Source organism: Callithrix jacchus, chromosome 22 (assembly GCF_049354715.1).
Source record: "Callithrix jacchus isolate 240 chromosome 22, calJac240_pri, whole genome shotgun sequence".
NCBI lineage: Eukaryota > Metazoa > Chordata > Mammalia > Primates > Cebidae > Callithrix > Callithrix jacchus.
In genome coordinates, this window is record NC_133523.1 from 11,946,361 (window position 1) to 11,966,438 (window position 20,078).

Consider the following 20,078-nt stretch of genomic DNA (forward strand, 5'->3'; position numbering starts at 1 on the left):
CTATAATGGGTTTGAGCCTAGAACTATAGTAGGATTCAAATCTCAGGCCCTGCGTGGTTCTCTACCCGAGCCCAGAAGGCCCCACTCCCAGGATGATCCCCACCCTCCAGCCCCATCAGCCTCCTTTGTGTAAGCGGCACCAGTGTCACCTCAGGGCCTTTGCACTTACTGTTGTTCCCCCCACCCTTGGTTACTGCTGCTGCTCTGTCTTCTGGGTGTGATCTGATTGCACACAGGGACTGGGATGTAACTCGGAAGGGTGGGCTTACTGGGCTTATGGTTGGAGTTGGGGGGGAGGGAGCAGGCAGACTGCGAACTCCATGAGGATGGAGGGAGAGCTTCTGCCAGGCTCTCCAAGGAGCTGGAGTTGCTGCCTGCAAAGGGAGGCCAGATTGCTGAGGGCTGCGAGGAGGAGCGAGTGGGAGGAGGGAGAAGGGAGAGGCAGCACGAGGAGACTGCTCATTCCTGGAGATGGTGGTTTCAGGGAGGAAGGGCTGGAGAATAGCTGCAGATGGGAGGACTGGGAAAAGAATGAAGAAGGCCTTCCTTGGGGATTAGAGAGAGGGCACCCCAGACCCTGAAGTGGGGGCTCTTAGGCAGAAGACCCTGTTTCTGGAGGGGACATATCCAGTAGCACAGGTAAAGATCCCCAGCTCTGGGCTTGGCCTGTCCTCCGGTCTGGTCTCTGCCTTGTTTCTCTGAACGCCAGTTTTCCCATCTGTGAAATGGGTTTAGTCACAGCTGCCTCACATCTTTGCCTGATTAGGGAGCCAGATGGCCTGGGTATAAACCTGTGTCTACCTGCTACATGGTCCCGGCCTCTGGCTTCACCTCTCTGGGCCTCGTTTCTATCCATGAAATGACGGGAAGGCTCATTTCTTCCTCAGAAACTAAAGAGTAAGTGAAATGAGCCTCAACTGAGCCCTGGCCAGCTATGGGCACACAGTCAGTGAGACTTAAGCAGGGGACATTGTGGTTAATCCTATTGCCACTGTGGATTTAATGACAGTCTTTGGGGGAAAAAGAAAATGGATCACATCTATGTGTGTATAAGAGAAAAATACAGGCTGGGTGCAGTGGCTCATGGAGGCTGAGGCGGGTGGACCACTTGAGGCCAGGAGTTTGAGACCAGCTTGGCCAACATGGTGAAACCCCATCTCTACTAAAAATACAAAAATTAGTCAGGCTTGGTGGTGAGCACCTGTAATCCCAGCTACCCAGGAGGCAGAGACATGAGAATTGCTGGAACCCAGGAGGCTGGATTTACAGTGAGCCAAGATGGTACCATTGCATTCCAGCCTGGGTGACAGAGGAAGACTGTCTCAAAAAAAAAAAAAGTAAAAGAAAGAAAAAAAATACCGATGCCAATAGGATCCATACAATCAGATAGCATTTATATACATATATGTATTTTTTAAGGTGGGGTCTTGTTGCCCAGGCTGGGCTCAAATTCCTGGCTTCAAGTGTCTTCCTGCCTCAGCCTCCCAAAGTTCTGGGATTACAGGTGTGAGTCGCTGCCCCCAGCTGAACACTTTGTCCATCACTAACTGTTTCCCTGGGCTGCCTTCACATTCGGCCCCTGCAGAGGTATGTGTGTATGGTTCTGGGTCAGGCAGGCAACCTGATAGCTGCCAGGATTCGGCCATATCCTGCTGAGCTGCATGAAAGAGTGTAGAGCTCTCTAGGGCCTGTCTTCCTTGTTACACTTGGAGTTGCTGGTCTCCTTTAACTGGCTTGTAGGTCTTAGCCCATCTGGGCTGCTGAAATAAAATACCTTAGAGTGGAAGCCAGGCACATTGCTCATGCCTCTAACCTCAGCAATTAGGAAGCTGAGATGGCAGGACTGCTTGAGCCCAGGAGCCTGGGCAGCATAGTGAGACCTCATCTTTCAAAAAATTAATTTTAATTTCTTTCTTTTTTTTTTTTTTTTTTTTTGAGACGGAGTTTCGCTGTTGTTACCTAGGCTGGAGTGCAATGGCACAATCTCGGCTCACTGCAACCTCTGCCTTCTGGGTTCAAGCAATTGTCCTGCCTCAGCCTCCCGAGTAGCTGGGACTACAGGCGCGCACCACCATGCCCAGCTAATTTTTGTAGTTTTAGTAGAGACGGGGTTTCACCTTGTTGACCAGGATGGTCTCGATCTCTTGACCTCGTGATCCACCCACCTCGGCCTCCCAAAGTGCTGGGATTATAGGCGTGAGCCACCGTGCCTGGCTAATTTTAATTTCTTTTTCAACCGTGACACAGCCCTCAGGAGAGCCAGTTAGCTGGGCATGGTGGCATGACTCTCTAGTCCCAGCTACTCAGGAGGCTGAGGCGAGAGGCTAACTTGAGCCGAGGAGGTTGAGGCTATAGTGAGCCGAGATTGCACCACTGCACTTCAGCCTGGGTGACAGAGCAAGACCCCGTCTCAAAAAAAAAAAAAAAAAAAAAAAACAGACTGGGCCATTGATAAACAACAGAGATGAGTCGCTCATAGTTGTGGAGAGTGGGAAGTCCCAGATCCCGGGGCCAGCAGATTCCATATCTGGTGAGGGCCTGTTCCTCGTTGGTAGCACCTTTTAGGTGTCTGCACAGGGCAGCAAGGACAGACAAGCTCCCCTCTTTTACACGGGCACAGTTCCTATTCATGAGGACAGAGCCTCCTGACTGAATCACCTCCCAAAGACTCCACTTTTTTTCTTTTTAAGTTTTTGATCAACAAGTTTTTTTTTTTTGAGATGGAGTCTTGCTCTGTTAGCCCAGGCTAGAGTGCAGTGACGCAATCTCAGCCCACTGCAGCTTCCGCCTCTTAGGTTCAAGCAATTCTCCTGCCTCAGCCTCCCAAATAGCTGGGATTATAGGCATGCACCATATTGGCAGGCTGGTCTCGAACTCCTCACCTCAGGTGATCCGCCCACCTCAGCCTCCCAGAGTGCTGGTATTAGAGGCGTGAGCCACTGCGCCCAGCTGAAGGCCCAACTTAATGCCACTGCTTTGGAGATAGGCCTCAGCTTGTGAATTCTGGGGAGATGCAAACATGCAGACCATAGTGTCTGACAACAGCCATGTCACAGCTTCCCTGGAAGTCATCAGGAAAGGACTGTGCTTTTGATGGTCTCTCCCAGGCCCCTGCTGGCTGGGGAATTCTGCATCTCTCTTTCCCCAAGAGCTGGCAGTTACTACTCCGAGGAATCATGCTGCCAGCCCCCTTCCTGCAGATGGCAGGATCTACCAGCAGTGTGAGCAGTTCCTCAGGTAACATTGAGTTCTCAGCAGGCCTCTGACTGCTAGCCACCCACCTTGGTGACTATCAGAGGAGGTCCTCTGTCTGCCCAGCCACAGAGAGTGCCTCTGAGCCTTATTCCTGTTTTAGCTGCGTTAATGTGGAACAAAAAAGGGAGTTAGATTTGGAGGAATGGAAATAATTTTTTGTTAATTGTTTCCACAAAGAACTCTGAGCACCCACTGGGTACCTGGCCTGGTCCTAAGGGTCGTGGACACAACAGAGGACTACACAGGCAAACTCCCTGCTCCAACTGACATGAAGCCAAAACAATGCCCAGTTTGTGGGGGGCAGTGGCTCACACCTATAATCCTAGCACTTTGGGAGGCCGAGGCAGGAGGATCGCTTGAACCCAGGAGTTTGAGGCTGTAGTGAGCTTTGATGGTCCCCCTGTACTCCAGCCTTGATAACAGCAAGACCCTGTCTCAAAAAAAAAAAAAAAGGTAGAGAAAGGGCTTTGTATGACCAGGGAGAGAATGAAGAGCCATGGTTGACCTTGGGACAGCATTCCCATTCTAGGAGGTCTGAGAGCAAGCAGGGCCAGCCTGCCAGGGGGCCTAAGCTGTGCCACTTGGGGCCAAAGTGGCACAAAGTGGTTTTGAAGGAGTTGAAGATGAGTCCAAGGATCTGAGCGAGGAGGGCCGGAGCTGGTGAAGCTACGGCATTCACAGGTTTGGGAAAGGACTGGAGCTGGGTCCTGGAAGTGTTGAGTGGAGGTGTCTGGGGTGTGTGTGAGTCTGGCATTCACAGGGAGGTCCGGGCCAAAGACTCTGGAGGGGGAGGCATCAGTGAATAGATGGTGCTTCAGGCCTGTCTTAGCTCAAGCTGCCACACAACAAAATATCACAGACTGGGTGGCTTAAACAACAGACACTTATATTTCAGAGTGCTGGCGGCTGGCAGTCTGAGATGAGAGTGCCAGCGTGGTCAGGTTCTGGAGAGGGCTCTCTTTGTGGCTTGCAGACAGCCTCCTTGTTGATGCCACTCTTACGACCTCAGTCAACCTTAATTAGATCCCAGAGGTCTTATCTACAGATACAGGCACACTGGGGGCTTCTGATTTCAACCTGTGAATTTGGAGGGACATACTCAGTCCATAGCAGAGCCCTGAGACTGAGCCCAGTCCCCTGGAGGTGAGAACACTTTCTGGAAGGTCCACATTCCCAGTCGACTACTGCCCTTCCTAGATCTCAGCTCCAGTGTCACCCTTTCCAGGCAAGGTCAGGCACCCCGGTGTGCAGCACGTTGATCCATGTGACTAAAGATGAATGGCTCTGTCTCCTGCCTAACGGTGAGCTCCAGAGGCAGGGCTACTTTGTCACCATTGTGGCCTACCCAGGCAGGGACCTGGCAAATATTTCTTGAGAAGTTGTTGGGAAGTCATGGAAACCGCGTGCTGTGCCCTTGGATCTCAGCAGCAGATCTGCTCATGCCCGGGGCCAGGACTAGGCCCTGTCCTGGGCGGGAAGGTCCTAGCTGCCCTTGTCCTTGTCCCCCACACCCTCAGGGGTGCTGCTATGCTGAGTTTTAATAAGAGATGATTCTGATACGGTTTTCTGCCCTTGGGAGTTTGTAGTCAAATGGGACTTAGTTTCCTCAGAGGTAAGCTTTAGGGCACTATGGCTGGGTGGGGCAGGAGAGAGGCATCTTCTCTAGCCTGGAGGAGTGGGTAGCTGAGGAAGGAGGAAGAGAGTATTCTGGGCAGAGTGCACAGCTTGGGCAAAGGCCTCACGGCAGTAGAGGGAACTGGGCATTGTGTTTGAGCCTGAGGCAGGTGGGGGTTTGTGGGGGACCAGAACTATTAGGTGGTTTAGAGGCCTCAACCGCCAACTCAGTCCCATCCCTGCTCAGCCAGCAGGTGACTCTGCCAGGGACATGCTAGTGAGACCCGTTTCCTCTGAGAGTCCAGTCATGGCTGCTCCCTTCCTGGGGCTAGTGTGGGTGAGGGGCTTCTTGCAGGGGCCCAGGTAGTTTTCCTTCTGAGTCCATTGGGCAGGATTGGGCCAGTCACAGAGGGATGGAGGGGTTCCCAGGGATGGGTCTGCTCTGGCAATGCAGCTCACCCCTGTCCACTCTGTACAGGGGCCACTGGGGAACTGGACAGAACAGCATTGAGGTCACTGCAGCTCACAGACCCGCTGCCCCACTCCCCTAGTCCTCAGCAGCATGGAGGGAGGGTTCCCGCGTGCTAATTGGCTGAGTGTTTGGACCTTGGTAATCAAAGGCTCCAAAACCCTGGGTGCTGGGGTGCTGGGCTCTGAGGCTGGGGTTCACAAGGTATGGGGGACCCCAGCCTGAGTGTCAGGTTGGCTCTCATTTTCAGGCGGGGACCTGGGCCACCCCCAGCCCCCTCATCTCTGTTGCCTCTTGTTATCATCCCTGAAACCGTGCAGTCTCCAATGCTGAATGGGGGAGTTCAAGACCAGCCTGGACAACATAGTGAGACCCTGTCTTTAAAAAAAAAATTAGATGTGGCCGGTGCCTGGCGCGTGGTGAGGTCACTTTGAAGCAGTCCTATGCCCAATCTGTACTACTTTTTAAAATTTTGTTTTGTTTTGGTGGGGTGGTGGGAGGGGTGTGTGTTTTTTTAATTTTTTTTTTTTTTTCTATTTTATTTCTTTTGAGATGGAGTCTTTCTCTCTTGCCCAGGCTGGAGTGCAGTGGCCCGATCTTGGCTTGCTGCAACCTTGCCTGCTGAGTTCAAGTGATTGTCCTGCCTTAGCTTCCTTGAGTAGCTGGGATTACAGGCACGTGCCACCATGCCCAGCTAGTTTTTGTTTTTTAGTAGAGATGGAGTTTCACCATGTTGGTCAGGCTGGTCTTGACCTCCTGACATTGTGATTTGTCTACCTTGGCCTCCCAAAGTGCTGGGATTCTAGATGTGAGCCACTGCTCCCGGCCCTGGTTTTTTGTTTTTTGTTTTTCAGAGACAAGGTTTCACTTCGTGACCCAGGCTGAAATATAGTGGTGCAATCATCACTCACCGCAGCCTCTCTTTGACTCAAGTGATCCTCCCAAGTAGCTGGGACTACAGGTGCAAGCCACCAAGCCCCACTAATTTTTTTTAGGGATAGGGGTCTCACTATGCTGCCCAGGCTGGTCTTGAATCCCTGGCTTCAAGGGATCCTCCCACCTCTGCCTCCCAGAGTGTTGAGATTACAGGTGTGAGCCATCGTGCCCAGCCTCTCTGCACTGCTCTTTAACACATTTACAGATACTGAGCATCTACTTCATTCTGAAGACGTGATCTTGAATAACACTAGCTAAGGATGCCTGCCTTCATTGAGCTGACAGTCCCCTTGGAGAGATTAACTGTACATACAACTCCTTTTTTTTTCTTTTTTGAGACGGAGTGCAGTGGTGCGATCTTGGCTTGTGGCAACCGCAACCTCTGTCTCCCGGGTTCAAGTGCTTCTCCAGCTTCAGAGTAACTGGGATTACAGGCATGCGCCACCATGCCCAGCTGATTTTGCATTTTTAGTAGAGATGGGGTTTTTCCATGTCGGTCAGGTTGGTCTCGAACTCCTGACCTCAGGTGATCTGCCCACCTCAGCCTCCTAAAGCGCTGGGATTACAGATGTGAGCCACTGCACCTGGCTTTTTTTTTTTTTTTTTTTTTTTTTTTCAGATGGAGTCTTGCTCCATTAACCCATTTGTTGCCCAGAGCTGGAGTGCAGTGGCTCCATCTTGGCTCACTACAACCTCCACCTCCCAGGTTCAGGAGATTCTTGTGCCTCAACCTCCTGAATAGCTGGAACTACAGATGCGCACCACCACACCCGGCTAATATTTATATTTTTAGTAGAGACGGGGTTTTACCATGTTGGCCAGGCTGGTCTTGAACTCCTGACCTCAGGTGATCCTCTCGCCTCAGCCTTCCAAACTGCTGTGATTACAGGCATGAGTCACCGCTCCTGTATATATAACTTTTAATTTTTTTGTTTTTGAGATGGAGTCACTCTGTCACCCAGGCTGGAGTGCAGTGGTGCAATCTTGGCTCGCTGCAACCTCTGCCTTTTGGTTTCAAGAGATTCTCCTTCCTCAGCCTCCTGATTATCTGGGACTACAGGTGTGTGCCGCCACCCTGTAGATACAAAGCTAATCTTTGTATTTTTTTAGTAGAATCGGGGTTTCACTATATTGGCGAGGCTGGTCTCAAACTCCTGACCTCATGATCCACCCACCTTGGCCTCCCAAAGTGTTGAGATTACAGGCGTGAGCCACTTCGACCAGTCTGTACATATAACTCTTAAAATGCTGCCCTGACCCTGGGACTCACTTTCAAAGATGTCCACGTTTCCTAGGCCAGGACTCCACCTGTCCCACGCTCTTCCTGGCAGCCCTGTTCCTGCTGCGTCGCCCTCCAGCTACACGAGCTTTCTTTGGGCCACACTTCTTTCAGCTGGACCACACTTGATACCTTCCCACACGAGTGTTATCTCCGTCCTGGCTCGCTCAACCTTTGATGGTCCCTACCACCAAGGCCATGTGCTCAGTTGACATACCCACCCCAAATGTAATTAAATCATCCCCCCATGTCTCCTGAGAATACAGCTCCAGATGAGCACAGCTAGTCCTTTTAGGGCTGTGTCCCTGGCACCTCCCACAAAGGAAGATGCAATTCATCAGGATGGGTTGGATGAACAACCCATTTTATAGATGAACAAACTGAGGCACAGGGAGGTGAGGGGCTTTGGCTGCACTGCATACCTGTCCTGTCCTCCTCCTTCCTGGGGAGTGAGCCTGGAGCACCCTGCTAGGAACTGGAGGGCCAGGCTCTTCCCTTGACCATCTTGGTCCTTGTCATTTGGGCCCCAGTACCAGGAGTGGCTTTAATTTGGCCACCCAGGGAGGTGGTTCAGGGCTGTCAGGACCCCCGAAGTGGGCTCTTTGGGCTCCCCGACCTGGTGCCTGCTTCTCCTGCGTCTTCATGCCAGCTTCTGGCCCATTCAGCTCTGAGTCTGAGCTCGTGGGTGGATATTTTTGCTGCCTTATGACTGGGATTCCTAGATGCAGGCTCTACCCTCTGATTGCCCTAAGGGTGTTTTGGGGTTTTGTTTTGTTTGTGTTTTTATTAGGATGGTGGCAGTGATGTTGAGGAGGGGAAGAGGGAGGAGGATACAGGCAAGTGTTGCAGGCTGTGATGCCTAGACAGACCCTGGTTTGAATCTCAGCCTTACCACTTTCTGGCACGTAAGTGATAGGGGCAGCAGATGACCTCAGAACATATCTTTTGTCTTTTTGTTTGTTTGTTTTTGTTTTGAGACATAATCTCGCCCTGTTGCCCAGGCTGGAGTGATCTTGGCTCACTGCAACCTCAGCCTCTGGAGTAGCTGGGATTACAGGCACCCACCACGCCCAGCTAATTTTTGTATTTTTAATAGAGATGGGGTTTCACGGTGTTTGCCAGGTTGGTCTCTCAACCTCAGGTGATCTACCTGACGCGGCCTTCCGAAGTGCTGGGATTGGCCAGGCGAGGAGGCATGCCTGTAATCCTAGCACTTTGGGAGGCTGAGGCAGGTTGGACCACTTGAGATCAGGAGTTCAAAACCAGCCTGGCCTATATGGTGAAACCCTATCTCTACCAAAAATACAAAAATTAGCTGGTCGTGGTGGCACACACCTGTAATCCCAGCTATCCAGGAGCCTGAGAATCACTTGAACCGGGGAGGCGTAGGTTGCTATGAGCTGAGATCACACCACTGCACTCCAGCCTGGGCAACAGAGCAAGACTCTGTCTCCAAAAAGTGCTGAGATTATAGGTGTGAGCCACCATGCCTTCAGGACATATCTTTTGAACTTTGAACCTGATGAATAATGACTTTAAATGACCTCAGGAGTGTCCTTAATTTTCACATGACCTCGGTTTTCCCAATTGTGCAGGGGGAGTATGAAACCACCCCGAAGTCTTGCTAAGAGGATTCGGGGAGCTCACCAAAGTTGTCTGTCAGTTCCTCCATTCGCCTGGGTGTTGCAAGGGGCAGGGCCCGCATCTTGCTTGTGGCCTGCCAGGGTAGCAGCTCAGTAAGTGAGATGGTATCTAACTGTGGTTAGAATTCAATTTCCCTGGTGATGAGTGATGTTTTTGTGTCATTTTCCTGATGACTAGTGAAGTTTTTGTGTAATTTCTTGAATGGTCATTCAGTAACAATAAGTGTGGGTTGAGTTTGTAGAATCTGGTTGGCCTCATTAGCCTTGATTTCCAAATGGAGAGAGCAGAGATTTGGAGCTCCTGGTGGGAGGAGCAGGTGCTGGAGCCGGGATTCAACTTAGGTTGCACCTCCAAGCCTTCTGTTCTTCACAGCAACCCTTTCAGACTGAACTGGTGTCACCAGATGGGAGCAGAGTAGCCACTGTATTCTCAGTTCCCAGCCCAGGGAGGCAGATCTGAGCTAATGAATGAGGAAGCATGAAAGGCGCATAGCTAACTGGGGGTGAGGGGAGATGTGCATTCCTGCATCAGGGCCTTTGTGCGTACTTGGTACTTTCTCATGCTGGCCAGTTGGAGTCACTGTGAAGGCCTGTCTTACATATGGAAGGCTTCTCACCCACACCATGCCCAGTTAGCACCCACTGCCCTCTAGAGACCCTGTAGAATTACAGAGGAGGCCGGACTTGATGGCTCACGCCTGGAATCCCAGCACTTCAGCCTGGGCAACAGAGTGAGACTCTATCGCAGTTGAGGAAAAAAAAAAAAGCCTGTAATCCCAGCACTTTGGGAGGCCAAGGCAGGAGGATCACAAGGTCAAGAGGTTGAGAGATCGAGACCATCCTGGCCAACATGGTGAAACCCTGTCACTACTAAAAATACAAAAAAAAAAAATTAGCTGGCCGTGGTGGCACACGCCTATAGTCCCAGCTACTCGGGAGGCTGAGGCAGGAGGATCGCTTGAACCCAGGAGTCGGAGGTTGCAGTGAGCTGAGATCATGCCACTGCACTCCAGCTTGGCAACAGAGCAAGACCCCGTCTCTTCAAAAAGTTTAAAAATTAGCTGGGCATGGTGGTGCATACCTGCAGTCTGAGCTACTCAGGAGGCTGAGGTAAGAGGATCCCGTGAACCCTAGACTTCAAGACCCATAGTGAGCTATGATCTTTTTTTTTTTTTTTTTTTTTTTTTTTTGAGACAGAGGCTCATTCTGTCACCTAGCCTGGAGTGTAGTGACGGCTTACTGCAACCTCTGCCTCCTGGGTTCAAGCAATTCTCCTGCCTCAGCCTCCCAAGTAGCTGGGATTACAGGTATGCACCACCACACCCAGCTAATTTTTTTTTTTTGTATTTTTAGTAGAAACACGGTTTCACCATGTTGGTCAGGCTGGTCTTGAACTCCTGATCTCAAATGATCCACCTGCCTTGGCCTCCCAAAGTGCTGGGATTAGAGGCAAGAGCCACCTTGCCCTGTCGTAGTGAGCAATGATCTTGCCACATCATTCCAGCCTGGATGGCAGAATTCGACCCTATCTCTTTAAAAAAAAAAAAAAAAAAAAAAAAAATCCCGTTTCTTCCTCCCCTCCCTGCCCTCAAGCACTTCTGAGTTAATTTGCTTAAATTAAATATGTATGGCATGATTTCACAGATTTTATTTGTTTTAAAATATTATTGACTTTTGCAAATAGGCATTTAATTCACCAAGTTTAAAATTCAAAAGACCTGAAAGTATACTTTGCAAGTCTCCTCCTCCCTTCTGCCCAGAGGAAATCAGTCTCACTGTTTCCTCCTTTCTTTCTTAGTTTTTTTGAGTGTGTCTGTGTGTGTGTGTGTGTAAGAGAGAGAGAGAGAGTCTCCCTCTGTCGCCAGGCTGGAATGCAGTGACGTGATCTCAGCTCACTGCAACCTTTGTCTCCTGGGTTCAAGCGATTCCCCTGCCTAAGCCTCCTCAGTAGCTGGGACTACGGCACACGCCACCTTGCCCAGCTAATTTTTTGTATTTTAGTAGGGATGGGGTTTCCATGACCAGGATGGTCTTGATCTCCTGACCTCATGATCCGCCTACCTCGGCCTCACAAAGTGCTGGGGTTATAGGTGCGAGCTACTGCGCTGGCCTCTTTCTTTTTTGAACAACTTTATTAAGATGCACACACCATGTAATTCCTCCATTTAAAGTATACAGTTAATCTTTAGTATATTCACAGAGTTATGCAACCATCACCACAGTCAGTTTTAGAAGATTTTTTCATTACATCAAGAATAAACCCCCGCTGGGAGTAATGGCTCTTGCCTGTAATCCCAGCACTCTGGGTGGCTGAGGCAGAGGAACACCTGAGGAGGAGTTCGAGACCATCCTGGCTAACATGGTGAAACCCCATCTCTACCAAAAATGCAAAAAAAAATTAGCTGGGCGTGGTGGTATATACCTGTAAGCCCAGCTTCTCAGGGAGCCTCAGAGAATCCTGGGAGATGGAGGTTGCAGTGAGTCGAGATCATGCCACTGCACTCCAGCCTGGGCAACAGAGTGAAACTCCATCTCACACACACAAAGAATAAACCCCACACACCTTTGCTTTCCCTCACCACACCCCCATTCTCCCCGCCTCCCAGCCCCTGGCAACCACTAATCTGCCTCCTGTCTGCGTGGATTTGCCTATTCTGGACATTTCCTATAAATGGGATCATACAATCTGTGGTCCTTTTGTTTGGCTTCTTTCACTTGGAATAATGTTTTCTAGGGACATCCATGTTGTTGCGTGTGTCAGAATTTCCTTCCTTTTTCTAGCTGAATAATATACCATTGTATGGATTGACCGTGTTTTGTTGGCCCATCCATCGGCAGATGGACGTTTGGATCGTTTCCACCTCTGGGCTATTGTGAACAGTGCTGCTGTGAACATTTGTGTACAGGTTTTCAATGCGGGCAAACGTTTTCGTTTTTCCTGGGCATGAATTCCAGGAGTGGAATCGCTGGGTCGTATGGTAACTCTCTTTGACTGTTTGAGGAACTGCAGCCTGTTTTCTGCCATGGCTGTGCCATTTTACATTCTCACAGCAGTGGAAGAGGGTTCCGGATTTCTCCTCCTCACTAACTTTTTTGATTCTAGCCAGCCTAGTGGGTGTGAGATGGTGTCTCGTTGTGGTTAAGATTTGCATTTTTCTGATGACTACTGATGTTTTCTTGTAATTTCCCTGATGACTAGAGATGTTTTCTTTTTTCTTTTCTTTTTTTTTTTTTTTTGAGATGGAGTTTCGCTCTTGTTACCCAGGCTGGAATGCAATGGCGCGATCTCGGCTCACCGCAACCTCCGCCTCCTGGGTTCAGGCAATTCTCCTGCCTCAGCCTTCTGAGTAGCTGGGATTACAGGCATGCACCACCATGCCCAGCTAATTTTTTGTATTTTTAGTAGAGACAGGGTTTCACCATGTTGACCAGGATGGTCTCAATCTCTTGACCTCATATCTACCCACCTCGGCCTCCCAAAGTACTGGGATTACAGGCGTGAGCCACCGCGCCTGGCCCGAGATGTTTTCCTGTGACTTTTTTTTTTTTTTGAGACAGGGTCTCTGTCACCCAGTCTGGAGTCTAGCAGCGCAATCACAGCTCAGTGCAGACTTGACCTTTTGGGCTCAACAGATCCGCCCCCCACAGCCTCCCTAGTAGCTGGGACCACAGGTGTGCTCCACCACGCTGGGCTAATTTTTGTGTTTCTCATAAGAGACAGGGTTTTGCCATGTGTCCCAGGCTGGTCTCTATCTCCTAGGCTCAAGTGATCCACCCGCCTCACCCTCCCAAAGTTCTGGGATTACAGGCGTGAGCCACTGTACCCAGCCTCATGTAATTTCTTTTTCCCTTTGTTTTGTTTTTGAGACAGTGTTACTCTATCTCCCAGCCGTGATCTAGGCTACTGTAGCCTCTGCGTCCTGGGTACAAGCAATTCTCCAGCCTAGCCTCCCTAGTGTTTTGTTGTAGCTGGGACTACAGACCCACGCCACCTCACCTAGCTAAGTTGTTTTTTTTTTTTTTTTTTGAAACAGAGTTTCGCTCTTGTTACCCAGGCTGGAGTGCAATGGCACGATCTTGGCTCATCGCAACCTCCGCCTCCTGGGTTCAGGCAATTCTCCTGCCTCAGCCTCCTGAGTAGCTGGGATTACAGGCACGCGCTACTGTGCCCAGCTAATTTTTTGCATTTTTTTAGTAGAGACGGGGTTTTACCAAATTGACCAGGATGGTCTCGATCTCTTGACCTCGTGATCCACCCGCCTCGGCCTCCCAAAGTGCTGGGATTACAGGCTTGAGCCACCATGCCCGGCCCCTAAGTTTTATATTTTTGGTAGAGACGGGGTTTTGCCATGTTGGCCAGGGTGGCCCTGAACTCCTGGCCTCAAGTGATCTGCCTGCCTCAGCCTCCCAACGTTCTGGGGTTACCCAAGTGACCCACCATGCCTGACCTCATGTAACTTCTCGAGTGGTTATTTAGTCATTCAACAAACAGTGATTGAGGGGCCTGTGCCCAGCACTGCAGAATCTGGTGCACAATCAGATGACCCTGCCTTTCTGGCATTTCCATGCCAGTGCCCTATAGAGATACCACATAGGTACCTGGTGCTAACAATAGCTGGCACTCAGAGGTGGCGCACTGTGTCCTAGCCACTCTTCTGAGCACTTAAGCAAATTCAGTTACTCTTCAAGTATGCCTGTGCCCCCTCCTCTTTGCAAGGGACAGCATGTGCCACCCCGGTCTGTAGCTGGCTTAGCAGATTTGACCAGATACTGTAAAAACAAGTCTGTACTGGGACAGATAGGCGGGTTCTGTGCGACTTAGCGCCATGTCACATTCCATCAAGTGGATGCTCCTCCAGCAGCGGAGGTCTTCGGGGCCAGGCCAGCATCCTCATATGCCGCCTGACCCCGTCTCTTTCTCTCCATTCCTCCCTGTTCCCCATGCAGCCGCCGCCATGGCCCAGACACTGCAGATGGAGATCCCGAACTTCGGCAACAGCATCCTGGAGTGCCTCAATGAGCAGCGGCTGCAGGGCCTGTACTGTGACGTGTCGGTGGTGGTCAAGGGCCATGCCTTCAAGGCCCACCGGGCTGTGCTGGCTGCCAGTAGCTCCTACTTCCGGGATCTCTTCAACAACAGTCGCAGCGCCGTGGTGGAGCTGCCGGCAGCCGTGCAGCCCCAGTCTTTCCAGCAGATCCTCAGCTTTTGCTACACGGGCAGGCTGAGCATGAACGTGGGTGACCAGTTCCTGCTCATGTACACGGCCGGCTTCCTGCAGATCCAGGAGATCATGGAGAAGGGCACGGAGTTCTTCCTTAAGGTGAGCTCCCCGAGCTGCGACTCCCAGGGCCTGCACGCGGAGGAGGCCCCATCGTCGGAGCCCCAGAGCCCTGTGGCACAGACATCGGGCTGGCCGGCCTGTGGCACCCCACTGCCCCTCGTGTCTCGGGTCAAGACGGAGCAGCAGGAGTCGGACTCCGTGCAGTGCATGCCCGTGGCCAAGCGGCTGTGGGACAGTGGCCAGAAGGAGGCCGGGGGCGGTGGCAACGGCAGCCGCAAGATGGCCAAGTTCTCCACACCAGACCTGGCTGCCAACCGGCCTCACCAGCCCCCGGCACCCCAGCAGGCTCCGGTGGTGGCGGCAGCCCAGCCTGCTGTGGCCACGGGAGCAGGGCAGCCGGCCGGTGGGGTGGCGGCAGCAGGGGGCGTGGTGAGTGGGCCCAGCACGTCGGAGCGGACCAGCCCTGGCACCTCCAGCGCCTATACCAGTGATAGCCCTGGCTCCTACCACAATGAGGAGGATGAGGAGGAGGACGGTGGCGAGGAGGGCATGGATGAGCAGTACCGGCAGATCTGCAACATGTACACCATGTATAGCATGATGAACGTCGGCCAGACAGGTGAGGCGCTGCCTGGCCCCCTGCCCCAAGGGTTACCCTGGCCCCTCCTGCCACTCACGTGCTACTCTCTCCCAGCAGCCGAGAAGGTGGAGGCCCTCCCGGAGCAGGTGGCCCCCGAGTCCCGGAATCGCATCCGGGTTCGGCAAGACCTGGCGTCTCTCCCGGCTGAGCTCATCAACCAGATTGGGAACCGCTGCCACCCCAAGCTCTACGATGAGGGCGACCCCTCTGAGAAGCTGGAGCTGGTGACAGGTGGGCTGGCCTCGCCCCAGATCTCTCCCCTCCACAGCCTTGGAGCTAGCTGGGCTGGGCTGGGCAGCTGGTTAGGCGCCCCCAGACCTCAGTTTCCCCATCTGTGCTGCAGTGTTAATAGCAGCCACCCTCAGGGCAGGGGTGTTGGTGAGATTCGAGTTGATGACAGAGTAAGGCCTGGCCTGTAGGTTTCTGGCTTAAGGGGTTGGTATGAGCGTTGGCTGTTACTGTTTGGCCACATGGGTAGATTAACTACTTCCTGGGTTCATGTGAGGGCCAGCTACCACCTAGGTTAAGAATTTGGGCAGGCATGGGGGCAAATGCCTATAGTCCCAACTACTCAGGAGGCCAAGGTGGGAGGATCGCTTGAGCCCATGAGGTCAAGGCTGCAGTGAACCATGGTGGCCACTGCACTCCAGCCTGGATGATAGAGACTTCATCTCTAAAATAACAAGAAGAATGTCTTTGGCCGTCAGGTCAGAGTGCCTGGGTGTGAGCCTCCTCTTCCTGTTGGTCCTGCCGAGCCTGGGCCCATCTGTAGCTGGTGACAGCCAGCGTGCCCACCTCACAGGCTTGTGGCATGACCATACAGTAGGCACCCTGAGGATGGTGAAGCCACCCTTTCTGTTCTTTCCTGAGCACTGATGGGGGGGAGTCCCAAGGAGCCTCCCCTGACTGCCCTTGGGGTAGAGGTGGGGGGAGAAGGTTCCTGGGTGAGTTCTCAGGAGCTAGCGCCCAGCAAGGAGGGCCTGGGGTGTTCTGAGATGAGGCCTGGCATCATGTGGGCTGTGCGGTATGGGGGTGCCCCAGGCCATCCTCTGGCTTCCCCTCACCAGGCACCAACGTGTACATCACGAGGGCGCAGCTGATGAACTGCCATGTCAGCGCAGGCACGCGGCACAAGGTCCTGCTGCGGCGGCTCCTGGCCTCCTTCTTTGACCGGTGAGGCCCTCACTAGAGCCCCGGGGTGGGGGAGCTGCGTTGCCCCAGGCCTCCCGAACACCACACTGAGTTCTGACTCCTTCCATGCTCCCTGCCCCCAGGAACACGCTGGCCAACAGCTGCGGCACTGGCATCCGCTCTTCTACCAACGATCCCCGCCGGAAGCCCCTGGACAGCCGTGTGCTCCACGCTGTCAAGTGTGAGTGTTTGCCTGGTTGGACAGGGCATGGGCCCAGGGCATGGAGGTTGACGTTTCCTCCGCAGCCTTGGTGCTGACAGAAGGCTAGAGTTCAGTGTTGAGAAGCATTCTGGGGCTTAATGTAGCCTTGCTGGGAAGCCGCTGTGATTGCTTCAAGATTTCTTCGTGACTGGGTGACGTGGGTGCTGAAGGGAAGCCAGGGAGTCTGTCAGGCAGGAGGCTCTTGAACTCCCAGGGCAGTCTGGGAGGGATAAGGCAGCCAGATGGTGCTAGCCACTTGTCATGTGGGGGTGTCTAGATTTTCAGGTGGCCTCTCCCAGTTACTAAATTCTGGCAAATGATCTGAATTTTTCAAGAACACGAGGCCATTCCATCAAAACCCACACATTTCCTCACATGGTTGAACTCAGTCTGGTGTAGGGGCGGATGCACGTGGTGTGGTGTCCTGGCTGTGCGGCCTCACTTATCTCCCCTTTGAGGGAGAGTCAGTCACAGATGCTGTTGGGGGACTGGTGAGTAGGCCTTGTGGGAGTTACCTGGCCCCCATGCTAAGGCTCCACTCCCCTGCTCCACAGACTACTGCCAGAACTTCGCCCCCAACTTCAAGGAGAGCGAGATGAATGCCATTGCGGCCGACATGTGCACCAACGCTCGCCGTGTCGTGCGCAAAAGCTGGATGCCCAAGGTCAAGGTGCTCAAGGCTGAGGATGATGCCTACACCACCTTCATCAGTGAAACGGGCAAGATCGAGCAGGACATGATGGGCGTGGAGCATGGCTTCGAGACCGCCAGCCATGAGGGCGAGGCGGGCCCCTCGGCTGAGGCCCTGCAGTAACCCGCCCTCCCGGGAGGCTCCCCGTGGGGCCACACACTCCCCCTCCCGACACACACACCTCCCCGACATCTTGGTCACGAGCTACTGTCTGTCCCTCCCCAGGACCCACGGTGGGTGCTGCATGTTCCTTGCCCTCTGCCCCTCCTGTCCCACCCCCTTCCCCCACCGAGAGCCGGGCCAGGAGAGGACCACAGGGTAGGTGGCACGAGGTCTGTGTTGCCTTCTTTAACACACACTTGTGCATCTGGGGAGTTCTGGCTCCCCATCCTAACCCCTAGCCGTCATCTCCCGACTCACCAGGCCCGCCAGGGGAGGGGGCTGGCCTGGGGGGCTTGGGAAGGCCCCCTCCCCAAGTCCTGGGCCACCTTGCGGAAGCGTTCCTCAGCCTCCGCCTCTCACTGCAGCCCCTTGGGACTCGAGGGGGCCCCAGGGGTTCTCAGGACCCCTCCCACCACCTCCCAGTGCTTCCATGTCTCCAAAAGCGCCTTCCTGTCACCCTCGTCTGTCCCTGCACCTGGGGGCTGGGGTAGGCGAGGCCGTGGGGACTGCCCATTTTACAGCTGGGGAAGCTGAGGCTCCGAGAAATTGCACAACCGACCTCAGGTGGCCGGTGGTGGCGTGCATGGTGCCCTTTCTCTTTTTCACCTCTGCTGCCCCCATTGGTCCTCTAGGGCCTGAGAGAGGCAGGTCCTAAAGGAATGGGGGCTCTTGGGGGCAGACTGAGGGTCTCGGAGGATAGAATGAGAGGTTTCCAGGGCTGGCAGAGTGTGTGCGTGTGCGTGTGCAGAAGTTTTGCTTTCAAACAAATGAAGATACAAGAGGCAGTATGACCTGGGTTGGAACCCAGGGGAACAGGCTGGGGGGCTGCTGCCCCTCCCTCCATCTCCCCACCCCGACCCCACCCCAAGGCAGGGCTCCTGGCCCCCACCCCCTGTACATAATTTTTAAAACATTTTTTTAGCGAATGAAATATTGAAGTATAAGATTCCTTTTATTTTTCAAACCAATGGGGCTGTGTCTGTTGTCCCCCTCGGTCCCCAGGGGTGGGGGGCCATGGAAGCTCGGATGGTGGGGGGGGCTGGGGGGCAGGCTGAGAGTGAGAGTGTGTGTGTGTGTGTGTGTGTGTGTGTGTGGAGTGTGGGTGTGTTTCCATGGTAGGGCTCCAGTCCCAGCTGCTGCCTGGGCTCCTGTGGGTCCTCCTGGGTTCCCCCTCCCCTGTCTACCTTCCCCAACAGGGCTACAGTTGAAGAGTGTCCCAGGTCTTGGCTGGTTGGCTGGGCCCAGCTCCTGGGGGCTGGGCTGGGCCTGGCCGGGCCCACTTCCATTGTTAGCAGTTGTTTGCAGAATTTTCTCTTTCACCATTCCTCTTTTTGTTCTCACCCAGAGCGGGTGGGTTTTTTTTTCTTTGTTTCAGATTTTCATGTGAACGCAGAGTTTCTTTTTTTCTTTTTAACTCCCCATCCCCCTCCGTGGGTGTCCTTTCACCATCCACATCCTTGTTTGCTTCTGGCCCTCGTCCTCCCTGCCTCTCCTCTGCCTCCCCAACCCCCGCCTACCCACTGCTCCCTGGGGTTTCTCCAGGGGCAGGGGGATTTCAGGAGATGAGGCGGGGGCCAGCTCCGACTGGACCCTTGGAATCTGATTTGGAGACCATCCCTCTGATGGGACCAGCAGCCCTGCCGGCCTGCTGGGGGTCCCTCTTAACATCTGCTTGTTGCGGGGGTCAGTCATGAGTGCCAGGGTCTGGCTGGGGTCTTGGCACTGCCTTCCTGGCCGGGGCCTGGCACCATAGTCCCCAGCCAGCCTGAGTGGGGGATGTTGACACCCCCAACTAAAGCACAAGCACCTTAGTCGCCCCTCCTCTCCTCCTGCCTCCTAGCCTGCCGCCCCACCCCAGCGTTGACCCCAAAGCACAATGCCCTGGTCACTTGGCAAGCGGCTGGGCCCAACGGAGGCTGAGGGGTGGGCTGGGGCTCCAGCCAGAGCCCGAAAGGAAGCAGTGCTCCCCACTTCCAGGCCTTAGTTGGGGTGGGGGGGCCAGCTCCTGGGCCTGGGGTCTTCCCACCCCCACCCCCTTATCCTGGGTAGACCCCTGCCTGACCCTCTGCCTTTTCCTCGGGTGTCCCTCCTTGAGCCCCTGTGGCACTGGTGTGGGTGGCAGAACCCACTTGTTTCAGGGACCCCAGGAGGTGCCCCCTGGCTCCCAGGACTGTATGTGTGGGTCTGAGAGGTTGGGAGGGGAAGAAGGGTGGGGCAGGGGGTGCAGGGGAGGAAACTCCTCACCAGGAGAGCCAAAGACAGGGTTGTGCCTTACCCCAGGAGCCACCCCTGTGCCCCCCTTGCCCTGCCGTTCATCCCACCCCTCCCCCCGGGCGGCCTGCTGCTTTTTCCTTCTCTTCCTCCCCTGCCCTGCCCTGAGCTGCATGGTTCCCCAACCCTGGGCAGCCAGGAAGGAATCTGAATGGAGAATCACCGACCACCAGAGAAAAAAAGACTGTGGGGCCCTCCCTTGCCAACTCCCCTTCCCTGGCCGCCCACTCACCCACTCCTGTTTCACGCAGGACAGGCTGCCCACCCTGTCCACGTGAAGTGCCAACGCCTTCCCCACCCTGGGCCGAGCCCCCACCCCTCCCTGGGCCCCCAAGTGAGATTGCACATTTAACTACTGTAAGGAGAGGAGCGGCGTTGGCAAATGTGAACCATGAGAATATCAGTGATACTGATGAGAATAAACTAAACGCCTTTGTAACAGC

At 53.7% G+C, this 20,078-nt stretch overlaps 1 protein-coding gene across 11 annotated transcripts in view; it reads left to right on the forward strand.

Annotated features, from left to right (window-relative positions):
* Positions 1-20,078, forward strand: part of NACC1 (nucleus accumbens associated 1) — a 27,235-nt gene extending 7,157 nt beyond the window's left edge. For 6 of the 11 annotated variants that reach the window (XM_078360708.1, XM_078360710.1, XM_078360709.1 and 3 more), the window contains 5 exons: positions 14,144-15,097; positions 15,176-15,349; positions 16,186-16,291; positions 16,393-16,490; positions 17,066-20,078. In XM_078360708.1, the coding sequence (XP_078216834.1) occupies positions 14,152-15,097; positions 15,176-15,349; positions 16,186-16,291; positions 16,393-16,490; positions 17,066-17,325 (1,584 nt within the window). In that variant the 5' untranslated portion in view covers positions 14,144-14,151 and the 3' untranslated portion in view covers positions 17,326-20,078. Of the gene's footprint in view, positions 1-14,143; positions 15,098-15,172; positions 15,350-16,185; positions 16,292-16,392; positions 16,491-17,065 lie in introns of all 11 variants that reach the window. The other 5 variants (XM_054249546.2, XM_078360705.1, XM_035287402.3 and 2 more) reach the window with 1 other exon arrangement.